The sequence below is a fragment of the Colobus angolensis genome, unplaced genomic scaffold (assembly GCF_000951035.1).
Source record: "Colobus angolensis palliatus isolate OR3802 unplaced genomic scaffold, Cang.pa_1.0 Scaffold85, whole genome shotgun sequence".
NCBI lineage: Eukaryota > Metazoa > Chordata > Mammalia > Primates > Cercopithecidae > Colobus > Colobus angolensis.
In genome coordinates this window covers 3,730,968-3,743,114 of record NW_012122376.1, presented here as the reverse complement: position 1 = coordinate 3,743,114, position 12,147 = coordinate 3,730,968, and the positions used below count along the sequence as shown (strand labels likewise).

The following is a 12,147-nucleotide window of genomic DNA, read 5'->3' as shown; positions in this document are numbered from 1 at the left end:
TTCCTGCCTTCTCCAAAGCTCCCCAGTGTGAACGAGAGAAAAGGCCACCCCTTGTGAGCTCAAGGCTGCAGTCTGTTCTGAGTGACTTCTGAGTTCCTCCAAGAAACACAGTTGAGTTTTACCACTGTCATGGGAAATCTACAAATCAACCCGACCTCAACGAAAGAACAGGAGGGCACTGCTGCCCCAGCAGATCTGGCCTGATACACAAATCCGATTAACCTAAGAGAAGCCGTGTCAACTGGTCACAGTGCTGCATCCTTCTTGTTTGGTGGTGTGTGTGTGTGGCCTGGCATGTTCAAACTTCCACAACCCCGCACCCCCCTGCTCCCCCCAGCTCCCCAGGCAGGGCAGGCGGGGAGGATGTATTACTTGGTTCTGGTGCAAGCATGGTGGACACGATGATGGGCGCCCCCGTGCGCCGGGCCACCTTCTGGTACGGTGAGTGAGGTGTGTGGAGGCTCTGGCTGGCCGGCGGCAGGGTGGATGGCCCCAGGGGCGCACCTGGCTTCCGCAAGACCTGAGGGCTGCCGTGAGGGCTGGGCAGCGGAGAGGCGGCCACGTTGCGCTCCCTCTTTAGCAGCTCCATGGGCACCGTGTATGCTGTGGAGTAGGCTGTTCTGGGGCCAGGGTGAAGGGGGTTCGAGGGGCCCGGGTTAGTCAAGGCCACCCCTGCCTGCAGGGGGTACGTGGGGCTCAGACGCGCCGTCAGGGCGCAAGGGGTGGGAGAGCTGTACCCGGAATTGGAGGGGAAGTGGGGGGCATGGGCACCCACGCCAGGGGCAGAATAGGTGGCCGCCGTCTCCAGGAGATGCTGAGATGGTGCGCTGGAGGGGCGGCGAGCCGGGTCTCCGGCTCGGGGGGCTGCTGTCTGCAGGGGACCTGCAGGCTGGGGCTGCAGGGCTGCAGTGCCCAGAGAAGCCAAGTCACCATGGAGCAGTTCGCTTCGGTGGCTGAAGCTGCTGGACCGTGCCCGGGGTAGGGGGCCCACCCGGTCCTGCCTCCGCAGCTGCATCTCGGTCCTGCAGCTGCTGGCCAGGCGGCTCAGAACACGGGCCTGGCCCAGGTTGGGTGCGACAGACTTGATATCCGCGTCCTCCAGGGTAGCCAGGACGGCCGGAGAGTCAAAGCCCTGCTGTAGTAGGGCGGCCAGCGTGGCCTCCGCCAGCCCCTCCGCCCGCAGAAAGGCCAGGAATTCAGGGGGCACGGTCCTCTTGCCACCAGGACCCTGGAATGCGGACAGGTCAGCTTCGTAAGTCTCATAAGCCATCTTGGACGGGAGGCTTTCCCGGGCAGGCCCGTAGCCTCGATTCAGGGCCCCTGGGGCCACCCCCGTACTGCCCTCGGGGGCAGTAGCTGAGCTGGGGTCCACAACCAGGCACGTCGGGGCCACCTGTCTGGCAGAGGCAGGGTCAGCGGGTCTTTCGCTGATGTCGCTGAAGACCTGGCTGGGGGGGTAGGCAGGCGCCTCCGCCCCATACCTGGCGTTGGGCTGCTCCCGTCCATACCGCCCGGGGGATGCAGGCCTGCTGTGTGTCCGCTGCCCCTGAGGGATCATTTTACCTCCAGGATCCCGGTACAGGTGACCGGCGCCCTGCAGGGCAGGTGACCGGCCTTGCATTTGATCCCATGACGTTCTGCTGCCAAGCACTCCATAGCTGGGGACCGGCCGGCTGACTCCTGGGTCCTGATAGAGGGGAGGCTCTTTGGGTACCCTAGCAGCTCCAGACGGGTCACTGTAGTCATCCCGTGGCAGCAGGGGGCTGCGACCAGACATCACTGCCTGTCTGCTGTCGTAGAAGGTGAAGTCAGGAGTAGACCCCTTTCTTGCAGCCACTGAGTTATAAACGGCCTCCTGGTACAGGTAGGGCTCGGCAGCCCCGGGCAGGGCAGCGTCCTGTGGTCGGTGGTTTGGCTCAAACCAAGTCCCCTCTGCCGTGCCATACGTCAGGGAGCTTCTCCTCCCCAGAGGCCGCAGGGACTCGGCGTTCTCCCAGGGGCCCTCGTACCACCCGGCAGCATCCCAGCTCTGAGAACGACCAATATTTATATGCCTGCTGGGAACTGGCATTGGAAAAAAAATGACTGCGGACGAGGCAGAGGAGAAGCTTTTCTTTATAAATCTTCAATTACATACATCAAACACAGACCTGGCTGTGTGCTAACCCTTCCGAGACGGCAGCGACAACCAACTGGGGGTTTTCTGTTTCAAAGCATGGCCTAAATTATTAATCCTCCGAAACCTTAGCAGACAAAACATAAGACTCACGGTAACTTTGCCTCACTCCCCAACGATAGCCAGAGAGGTCTGTTCCTTACAGCTCAGTCCCAGAGAGGAGGCTGTCCCCAGCCTGCCAGGTCCCCCTTCCTAGCTGGTGTGCTCACATGGACTGGGGCTCTCTCAGCATGAGGATTAGGAGCTAAATAAAACCCCTAAAGCTTTGTTCCATGTGACATCTCGTTAGACTGATGAAGCCGGCAGCTTGCTCCATCCAGCCCTCCCAAGCTGCAACTGGGATTTACTTCCACACGGAAGCTGGGGTTTATACTCCCCCTTCTGCACCAGGGTACTTTTAGGATGAACACTGTCTCCCGCTCTGGATGGGGCTGCTCCCACCCCCGCCACTGATTCCTGAGAGGCAACAGAAGCAAAATAAGGCTGCTTCAGTGTCAGTCCACTCTTAATCCACCACGATGAAACGTTAATCCATGGCACAGCTAAACACAAATTAAACGTGGATAAACAGAAAAAGGTCCACACGTGATCCTAGGCCATGGATGTCTAGCCCAAAAAAGGGGCCAGATCTGAAACCTGATGCTTTGATGATACTGAGATCTGACTTTGAGATGACTCTCTGGTTGTGAATCAAAGCCCAAATGCATTCTTTACCTTATTACTGCGAAACACAGATCCGCTCATACTGTAGAGGTGGTGGCTGGGGGAAGGGTGTGTGTGCCGGGGAAGGGCGTGTGTAATCTGGAATTTAAAGTGACTGCAACAGAGGTCACAGGAACAGGAGGATGGGCGACTAAACCTTACACTGCAAAGCAAAACTGGGAAGCGGCTGCATCTGAGTATCTCATCTTCCTTTAGGTACGTCAGAAAGAAAAGCCTAATTCCAGCAGGCTTAGATCCTGCAGATGATTTTCCGCATTCACATGGATTAAGCTTTCAGAGTCCACAAAGGACTTCAGCGCAATAATGCAAAGAAGAGCAGTTATTTAGGTAAAGGAGCACCCCAAAGTATTAAGACATTTCCTTAAACATACAGAACAGTCCCAGAGAAGCAACATCCCAGACTAACACGGTAGGTTCCTGCCCTGCAACTGCAGGATTCCCATGACAAAGAATTCACAGCAAAAATAAAAGCTGGTGATTAGGAAGCTACAAAGGCTATATATATTGAAAGCATTTTAAAATGAGACAATATGCATACCTGCAAGCTTTAAACCAAAGAGTGCTGTCATATCTCTCGCAATCTAGCACTCTACTAGAATCTTCTAAAAGAGAAATACTAGTATTTTTTTTTTTTTCCTTGAGATGGAGTCTCGCTCTGTTGCCCAGGCTGGAGTGCAGTGGCGTGATCTCGGCTTACTGCAAGCTCCGCCTCCTGGGTTCACGCCATTCTCCTGCCTCAGCCTCCTGAGTAGCTGGGACTACAGGCGCCCACCACCACGCCTGGCTAATTTTTTTTTTTGTATTTTTAGTAGAGACAGGGTTTCACCGTGTTAGCCAGGATGGTCTTGATCTTCTGACCTTGTGATCTGCCCGCCTCGGCCTCCCAAAGTGCTGGGATTATAGGCTTGAGCCACCGCGCCTGGCCCTAATTTTTTTTTTTTTTTGAGACAGAGTTTCGCTCTTGTTTCCCAGGCTGGAGTGCAATGGCGCGGTCTCTGCTCACTGGAATCTCCACCTACTGGGTTCAAGCAATTCTCCTGCCTCAGCCTCACAAGTAACTGGGATTACAGGTGTGCGTCTCCACGCCTGGCTAATTTTTATATTTTTAGTAGAGACTACCACGTCTCCATCTACTTCACCATGTTGGCCAGGCTGGTCTTGAACTGACCTCAGGTGATCCACGTGCCCTGGCCTCCCAAAGTGCTGGGATTACAGACGTGAGCCACTGTATCCGGCTAACACTTCAGGATTAAGCCACCTTGCCAATTTCCTCTCCTTGCTGTAATGAACAATGTGACATTATGTGGGGTTAGTACTATGTAACCCCACTCAGGATGCAGGCACAGCCCTCAAAGATGGGTGGATGAACTCAGAGCAGTCCAGGAAAATCCCCCATGCTGTCTTTTTGAAGCAGGGTAAGGTAGCTCTGCTGACTCACCTGCTTATTTACTATCTGGTTTTCAGCTCAGCAAGTTCTCAAATGGAAACAGGGCTCTATAGAAGAATGTTTACCTGGTAACTCCTAAGAAACCAGTAATGATTCTTAGGGAGGTTCCTGAGCTGGTGTTCAAGGGTGATCGCAGGAGCAGGGGCAGATGTGGGCAGATGTGCTTTGGGGCGGCGTCAGCCTCCCATTGAACCAGGAGGCCCAGTTTCCATTTCTATCACATTTCTATCAACTTCCAACCTGTTCTGCTTGGAAACCACCCAAACTCACACAGCCTCGGCTCTGAGATTTGACAAATATTATGACAGATGTTTTCCTGTGCTAGGTAAGAACATCTGTAACTGGACTCACACTTTTCCAAACACCCTGGTTACACAAACAACATACACACACACACACCACACTACAGTCTTTTAAAAAGGACTGCTTTTCTGAAAAATTCTCATGTCAACTAAAAGTGAGATGGGACCAATTAGAGTAATACATCTCATGGGCTTCATTTTTTAATTCTGCCAAAACTCTCTCTATAGAAATTATGTCAAGTAAAAATAAGATGATTGTGTAACAGAAAAATCATCTCCTGAAAATTAAGAAAGATAAACTCAAACTCTCTTGCAGATGAAATGAACCCAAGAAAAAGCCGGTTGTGTAGAAAAACGTGACAGCCATGTCGGGGAGCCAGGCGATGTCCGCCCAAAGCCAATTCCGAAGTCCATGTGCAACACAAAGTGTCAGTTACCAACAACAGGGACCTACAGAGACCAGACAATTCCAGAGATGGATCCAGAAAGTTCCAGAAGAGCTGGGAAGAGCAGCCTTTGGACAAACTGCCAACAAGCGTTTCATGTACCCACTGGAATAATCACGCAGGAAAGTGCTTGAAATGAGTGGGAAAACACGGCTCTGGGGTCTAACTCTCACTTTTACAGAAAAACAAGATCGGGTGGGATCAGTGAGTCTGAAGGCTGCAGTGACATCAGAGTCTTTGGCTCAGTGGCATGTCCCTCTTAGCTGTGTTGTCACCTGCCCCCTCGGTGGGCTGCCAGGTCTGTCTCAAGGCCTTATGAGGGCACAGCTCATTCTCAGGAGGCAGCAGACCCAAACTGAGGGAACAGCTTCCCCAGGGGGGTCCAGCACCTGCCTGGGCTTCCATTCCCTGGTCCTACCTCCACCAACACGAAGGGCCAGGGCAGCTCTGCAGGTGACGGCAGAAATAAGATCTCAAGAGGCTCTTTGGTGCCTGCTGCATCCCAGGACGGAGCCACCACAGTGCCCTCTGCGTCTCCCATAGCCAGCACCTCCCCAGGGAGGCTGCGGAAGTTAGTGGGTAACGGTTTTCTGGCAGACACAGGGCAGAAAAATCGGCCTATGGCATACCCATTTCCTGCTTTTAAATGTGGACAGCCTGTGTTGGATTTTTGTATGTTTCTGTCAAGGTAAGTGTTGTAGAATTTGTGCCATTAAAAAAGTTTTCTTGGGCCGGGTGCGGTGGCTCACGCCTGTGTGGTAATCCCAGCACTCTGGGAGACTGAGGGGGGGCAGATCACCTGATGCCAGGAGTTGGAGACCAGCCTGGCCAACAGGGCAAAACCCCATCTCTACTAAAAATACAAAAATTAGCCAGGGGTGGTGGCACGCACCTGTAATCCCAGCTACTCGGGAGGCTGAGGCAGGAGAATCGCTGGAACCTGGGAGGCGGAGGTTGCAGTGAGCTGAGGTCGCACCACTGCACTCAAGCCTGGGCAACAGAGCGAGATTCCATCTCAAAAAACAAAAACAAAAACAACAAAAAAACAAAACAAAACAAAAAAACAAAATTTTCTTTCCTCTCATCAACCCCGCCTCCGAAATCCTCAACCCAAAGAAACCAACTTGGCTAATCTAGTGCAAAGGGTAGGAGACCACACCGAATGCACTGGTGCCACAGCAAACACAAAGTTGGCTGGGTTTTAAAGCAGCCTTCATCTAAATCACACAAGCACACAGCAACAATTAGCAAAACTGCCCAGACATCGTTTCAGTTACCAAAGGGGCCGAGTGGCACCGCACCCTTGCTTGCACACTGAGTGCCCTCACCAATTTCTGGGCCTGGAGCGCAGAGGCTTGGGCACCCGCGCAACGCACCAAAGGAAGTCAGGAGAGTGACGTGGAGTGTCTGAACCAACCCAGCCCCTTCCAGATTAGCTGCATCCTAAGAAGCCCCAGCCCTCACGTCTCTCAATATTTAGCCATGGTAAGTGAAACGAAAGGCTTGCACATTGCTTCGGACTCAATTTCTTGCCTATATTGTAAAGCGTCCTGAGAACTGCATTATGAAAATTAGGTTTGATTACCACTCAGTATGGGGTTTCAAAATAAAAAAAGCAAGCCCGTTCTCTCACACGGCCCATTTTGAAAGTATTGGTGGTGCCAAAGTGTGCCCTGGGACCCCAGCGGGGATGCAGGACAGGCCTCACCTTGGACCATGTCAGGTTTCCCATTTCTAGCAATGGAACACACTTGACCTCAAGAGGCTTCGCTCAGCTCTGGACAGCACCTGGCACGAGACGCTCCACACAGTAGGTGCTCAATGAACACCACCCCTTCCACTCTTCAGCAGCTTTTCCTGCAGATCCCCAAAGTCTCCACCTCACCTCCACGGTGCTCCGCCCTATCACACTCTACTGTTTTGAGGACTCCTTGGCTGTCCTGGGATCAGAAGGTCCCAGGACTTCTTCCTTCCTCTGGTTTTGTTAGCAATGCTCCTCATCAGGGCTGGCTCAGCCAGCCCTCCCCCATGAAGCTTTCTCAGTCCAATTCTGTCACTCTGTCCTTAGTCCAAAAAATCTGCCACTCATCAAGATGAGAAAAGCACTCCAAAAATAATCCAGAGAATGCACGTGCCTGCAGAGACAGACCACGGCATGGCCGCTGAGCCCCTGACCTGCGAGCGGAGCGCACCCCTCCCTCTGTGGCACGTGCTCCCTCCATTCATCACGTGCTTTTCATCTCATTTGACACTCGGGCTGTAAATCAAACTGTCGGCTATGACTCGATGGTGATGGACGGCTGGCCTCAAGGGAGTGTACGGTGTGATGGGGGAAAACGACAGAGACATGGACACAGTCCCCAGAAGCCCCCCTCCCGCCCCCACCCCGATCACAACCACTATAGCCCTCTGGGCCTGAGCCCACATCAAAGCCCAAACGGCCCCATTTGCAAGCCTGGGCACGGTGGACACTAAGCTAGGCAAAGTATCCACTGCCCAAATATGAATGGCCGCCTGACAGGGACCCGCTCCACCTGAGCCTGCACGCGACAGTTTCAGCACACAGGCCTTGATGGGACAGTCAGCCTTTCTGCGGACACAAAAGAAATGACTCTCCGCCTCACTCCCAAGTCTCGGAAAAGTTCGTGTCACCCATCCCAGGTTGCAAATGGGAAGGGAGGGACCCTCCTAGCACAGACATCTCTTCAACCGGAACACGGAAAACAAAACCCTCAGGTGACGAGAAACAGGCTGGAGGGACAGGGAGTGTGGGATCCCACTGTGCCCAGGTGCTCCACACCCAGGATGCTCCTTCCTCTCAGTGTCTTCACAGCCCAGCTGGGGTGCTCAGCCTGGCTCCTGCTGGATGTGGAAGGGCTGAGAAAGGCACGTGAGGTCACTCTGTAGATGGAGACGAGACAGACACAGAGGAACGCCCTCGAGCGCGCAGGCCAAGGTGCCCGGGCTTTAGCAGCAAGAGAGCCAAGCAGTAGAAACCAATCAGAGAGGAGTCTCATTTCACAGCTTAACACTGTACCTCTGGAAAAGGAGAGAGGGCAAGAAGCTGGCAGCAAAATGTATGTTGGAGTTCTGGTTCACAGTCACCCCAAATACCTGTCAATTAGGTTGAGTTGTGTGAAGAGCGCAGAAGGTTCTCTGCACTCGTGCGAGCTGCCGTCTGCTGCTGTCTGGCTACCCCGGGGCCTCCTCCAAATACGGGTATGTACTGTTCCCCCTGAGGCACTCCTTCCCTGCCCGTCCCCCCCGCCCTCCCGCACCAGGCACTGCTCCCCACGAGGCACTGACTCGGCCTGAAACCAGAGACGCTCTTTCCCCAAAGGTGCTGCTCTTTCCCCAAAGGTGCAGGGACCAAGAGGGCAGGCACTGAGAATGAAGCCCTGGGCAGCTGGACCCAGGAGCTCTGGGCTGCACTGTGGGAGGTTTAGACTCAATCATCGACGGAAACAGGGCACCACCAACCAGAGGGTGGGAGAACGTGCAATTCACTGTGGTGGGGGCAGGAGCTGAAAACCGCAGCCACAGAACCAAGCTAGAAGATGGTGATGAACCCCCAAATCCCAGCCACTGACTCTAATCGCACTACACATGCCTGGCCCCCAAAGTAAAAGCAAAGCAGCCTTAATATTTTGCTATTAGAAAAAAGTGGTGAGTATGAAGGCATCCGCCCATCACCGAACTGACCAGTGCAAAGAGAAGCTTATGTTTGTGCTTGAGAAACGAGTAACAACAGAGAAATAAAACACTGAACCTGATTCACAGTTGCAGAAAGGGAGGGCAGTCTATGAACCCCATCCCCAGAGCTGGTGGAGGAACAGGTCAGGTGAGGGGTTCCCTGGGGAGGGGTCCTCACTCTGAGTTTCTCTTAAAGCTGGGGACAGATAAAGCAAAATGTGAAATTTTACTCCTTGCAAGTAAGTGCACTTTTGCCTGTAAAGCTTCGCCTTGACTGTTTCCTGAACCTTTACCTTTGCGTAAGATTGTTTGGGTATGTTCATTTGTGCTTTGGAGTTTTAAGGCATGTCTAGTTGACTATTGTATATTTACATAGCTAAGGCAATTACAGCTAATCACATAATTGCTGGAAATGTGCATAACTGCCTGATCCCAACATATAATTATAATGTATAGCAACATGATGAATCCCATTTTTAAAATCCACATTTTGGGGCTATTTAAAGTTACTTATTAGAACTGTTTGTGGACTACCTATAGGCAGGCTTCAACTCTTGTTTCTTTACAAAGTGCTCAAAGGGCTTTAAAAAACAAACACAAACAAGTCCTGATTTTATAACGTATTTTTACAAAGATAGGTGAAAACAAAACAGCTACCCAGAACAAAAACAAATAAAATCTCAAATACCAAACAAAACCATCTGTCAATACTCTGTGGATTTTGCACTTTCCTCGGGGAAAGAGAAAGTCACTCTCTCAGCCTGGAGGTTCTGATGGGTGTTTGCCAGGCAAGGAGGCTGCCGGAAGAAGGAAAGGGCCTCCCTCTGGACTTCGAGACCACTTGGGTAACCTTGGTGACCGGAGGCGCCTGTCTTTGTTCCTTATACACACGAATGACCTTTCTTGGGGGCACATCCCACTGAGATGTGCTTCCGCAATGGCAAGTTCAACCCACTGAGAAGAGCAGAGGAGCCCATGACAAAGAAACCACTGAGGAAGCTCCTTCCACCTCATCCCTGGCGGCATCTTCTCAGACTTCTCGTTTTCCTCTACGACGAAGATGACGCAGAATGAGATTCCCAGAATTTCTAACTATCTATGTGTTTCACAGAAACCAGCTTGTCTCCTTCTTCCTCACATCCATCCGACCAGCTCATCGCCCTCATTCCTTTTATTCTCTGTGGTCGTGAGAACATTCCAGAGGTGAGGAATGTTTCATGAGTTTGTTTATTTAAGAAGAGGTCCCTTTTATTTTTGCAGAGAAAATGGAGACGCAGCCTCCCTGAGTCATGTTACAAGGGGACTCATCACCACTCGGCTGATAGCGTCCTCGGAACCATTTTCCACGTCTCTAACACATTCGAACAAAATGCAGTAAAATGAAACACGTACTTTTTTCAAGTTGTGATCGCAATACCAACAGGAAAGGGGAGCAGCGTTTACGGACTGATTCTGTCATAACCCACAAGAAGAAACTCTAACAAAAAGTCACCACCAACAACAGCCATTGTGGTTTATTAAGTTCTACAAACCCAGGGCTCTGCAAGATGCTCTTCTGGGTTCCCTTTGCAATGCTGAGTGATTGTCAGCTAGCCCTTATTTCCAACCAATAAATGTTTGGGGCAAACCAAACCAGTTCTGGCATAATACAATAAGGTAGGTACTAAAACCCTCCAGCTGGTGCAGTTCACAATGTCAATGAGGTCAGCAAACTAAGCAGATAGGAAAACCTCAATTATACTTGAGAATGAGGAGACCACAATCTTGTTCTGATCAGCCTATGTTATGAGGGGGCTCCTTCGTAATAATTATGGTATTATAGGATTGTTTGATGGTAGGCATCAGAAAAAAAAAACAAAGAAACAAATTATAAATATCAAACTCAAAGAGTTACATTAAAAAAATTAATATGTGGCTTTTACGTCGGCTAGAAAGGCCATTATTCCAGCTCATCTGGCTGGAGTCCCAAAGACTGTCTGTGTTCTGCTCTCAGAGTAAAGACACAGCATGGCGGGGTGAATCCCCACGGCCGATTCCGGGCACACAGAGTGATCAAACTCCATGCCACTTTTTCTTGCTTTGAAAGTTTCAAGGAGGAAGGGGCTGGACAGGCCTTAGAAAGCAGGGAAAGGTTGTAGAAGTATCTGTGCAGGGGTGATGCTCAGATTCCACCGGAGTGCCTGCAGTGGGATCCTGGAGAGGCCTGCCTGATTCCAGAAAGAAAACAAACCTAAGGTCCTTGTGTCCTCGGGTGTAGGCAGTGGGGAGGAAGAAGAAACAGTCTGACAGGCTCTCTGCATATCAATACAGAACATTCTACAAGTAGTTGACACAATAGAGACATGGTGAGAATTCAAAGCTAGAAGGAGTGTGTGTGTGTGTGTGTGTGTGTGTGTGTGTGTTAGATGTTCAAGGCCTTCAGGTGGAAGAAAGAGCTGAATCCAAGGAGCTGATATGAGAGAAGGCCAAACAGAGAAAAACAGACTGCCCGGGTTCCTGGGTGCAAACTGCCCACTGCTCAGCACCTCTCTGGCAGCACCTGTGAGATGGGTGCACCTGTCCTGACCCATAACAGCTGCCACAAGGACTAAGTCAGCTTATACACAGGAGGAGCACCAACAAAGCACCCGGGACCAACTGTGAGTGCTTAATGAGATGCCCAGGGAGCTGACAAATACATGGCGACCCACATTGGAGTAACTGCATTTTGGCCTGTCTGCGTTGATAGTGGTCACTGAGAAATTTAAACAATATAACTGCAAATGTATCTGGAACCCTACGCATGTGCAAGGTAACGCAAACTTCTGTTATAAAAAATGGGCTGAAAATTTCCTATTACACATGAAGAGGGTGGGAAGGTTGGTGAATCATCCTTCAGCACCTGTCTGGATGGGACAGAGGGTCTGCAAGCAGACAATGCTTTTGCCTAAGTCAGGTTTATATAGCCATGGAAACACAAAGAGGAAACGCGGCTGGCTTTTCAATCCCATTCTAGCTTCTGATGCAACACCCCCGGAGAATCCCGGATGAAGGGGGTGGAATCAGCCCCAGAGGCATTCCTGCTACTAACCTTGGAAAGCTGAATCATGAGCATGTTCCAGAAGCAAGTACTCAGTAACCTCAATCAAGCACCTTTACACCGGAAGTCAAGAGTAAATTTTACAACTCCCCATACAATCTGGAGAACCCACACTGTGGAATAGCCTACAAATCAATGGGGCCTGGGCTCTTCAGTAAGTCCAATGTCTCTGAAAGTCAAAAAGCCCAGGGGATAATTTTAGACTAAGGAGACTAGAGAGATGTAACAACTAAACACAAAGCATGACCCTTACCTATTGCACAGGCAGAGATGTGGGAGGA

General features: G+C 51.3%; 1 protein-coding gene across 2 annotated transcripts in view; it reads right to left on the bottom strand.

The window, feature by feature from the left end:
- CTBP2 (C-terminal binding protein 2) overlaps window positions 1-12,147 on the bottom strand; it is a 170,056-nt gene that overhangs the window by 37,463 nt on the left and 120,446 nt on the right. Inside the window, exon 1 of one of the 2 annotated variants that reach the window (XM_011930200.1) lies at window positions 373-2,356. The exons of the other annotated variant lie outside the window; for it this stretch is intronic. Coding sequence (XP_011785590.1) covers window positions 373-2,071 — 1,699 coding nt within the window. The 5' untranslated portion in view covers window positions 2,072-2,356. Of the gene's footprint in view, window positions 1-372; window positions 2,357-12,147 lie in introns of those variants that run through there. 2 annotated transcript variants of the gene reach the window in all.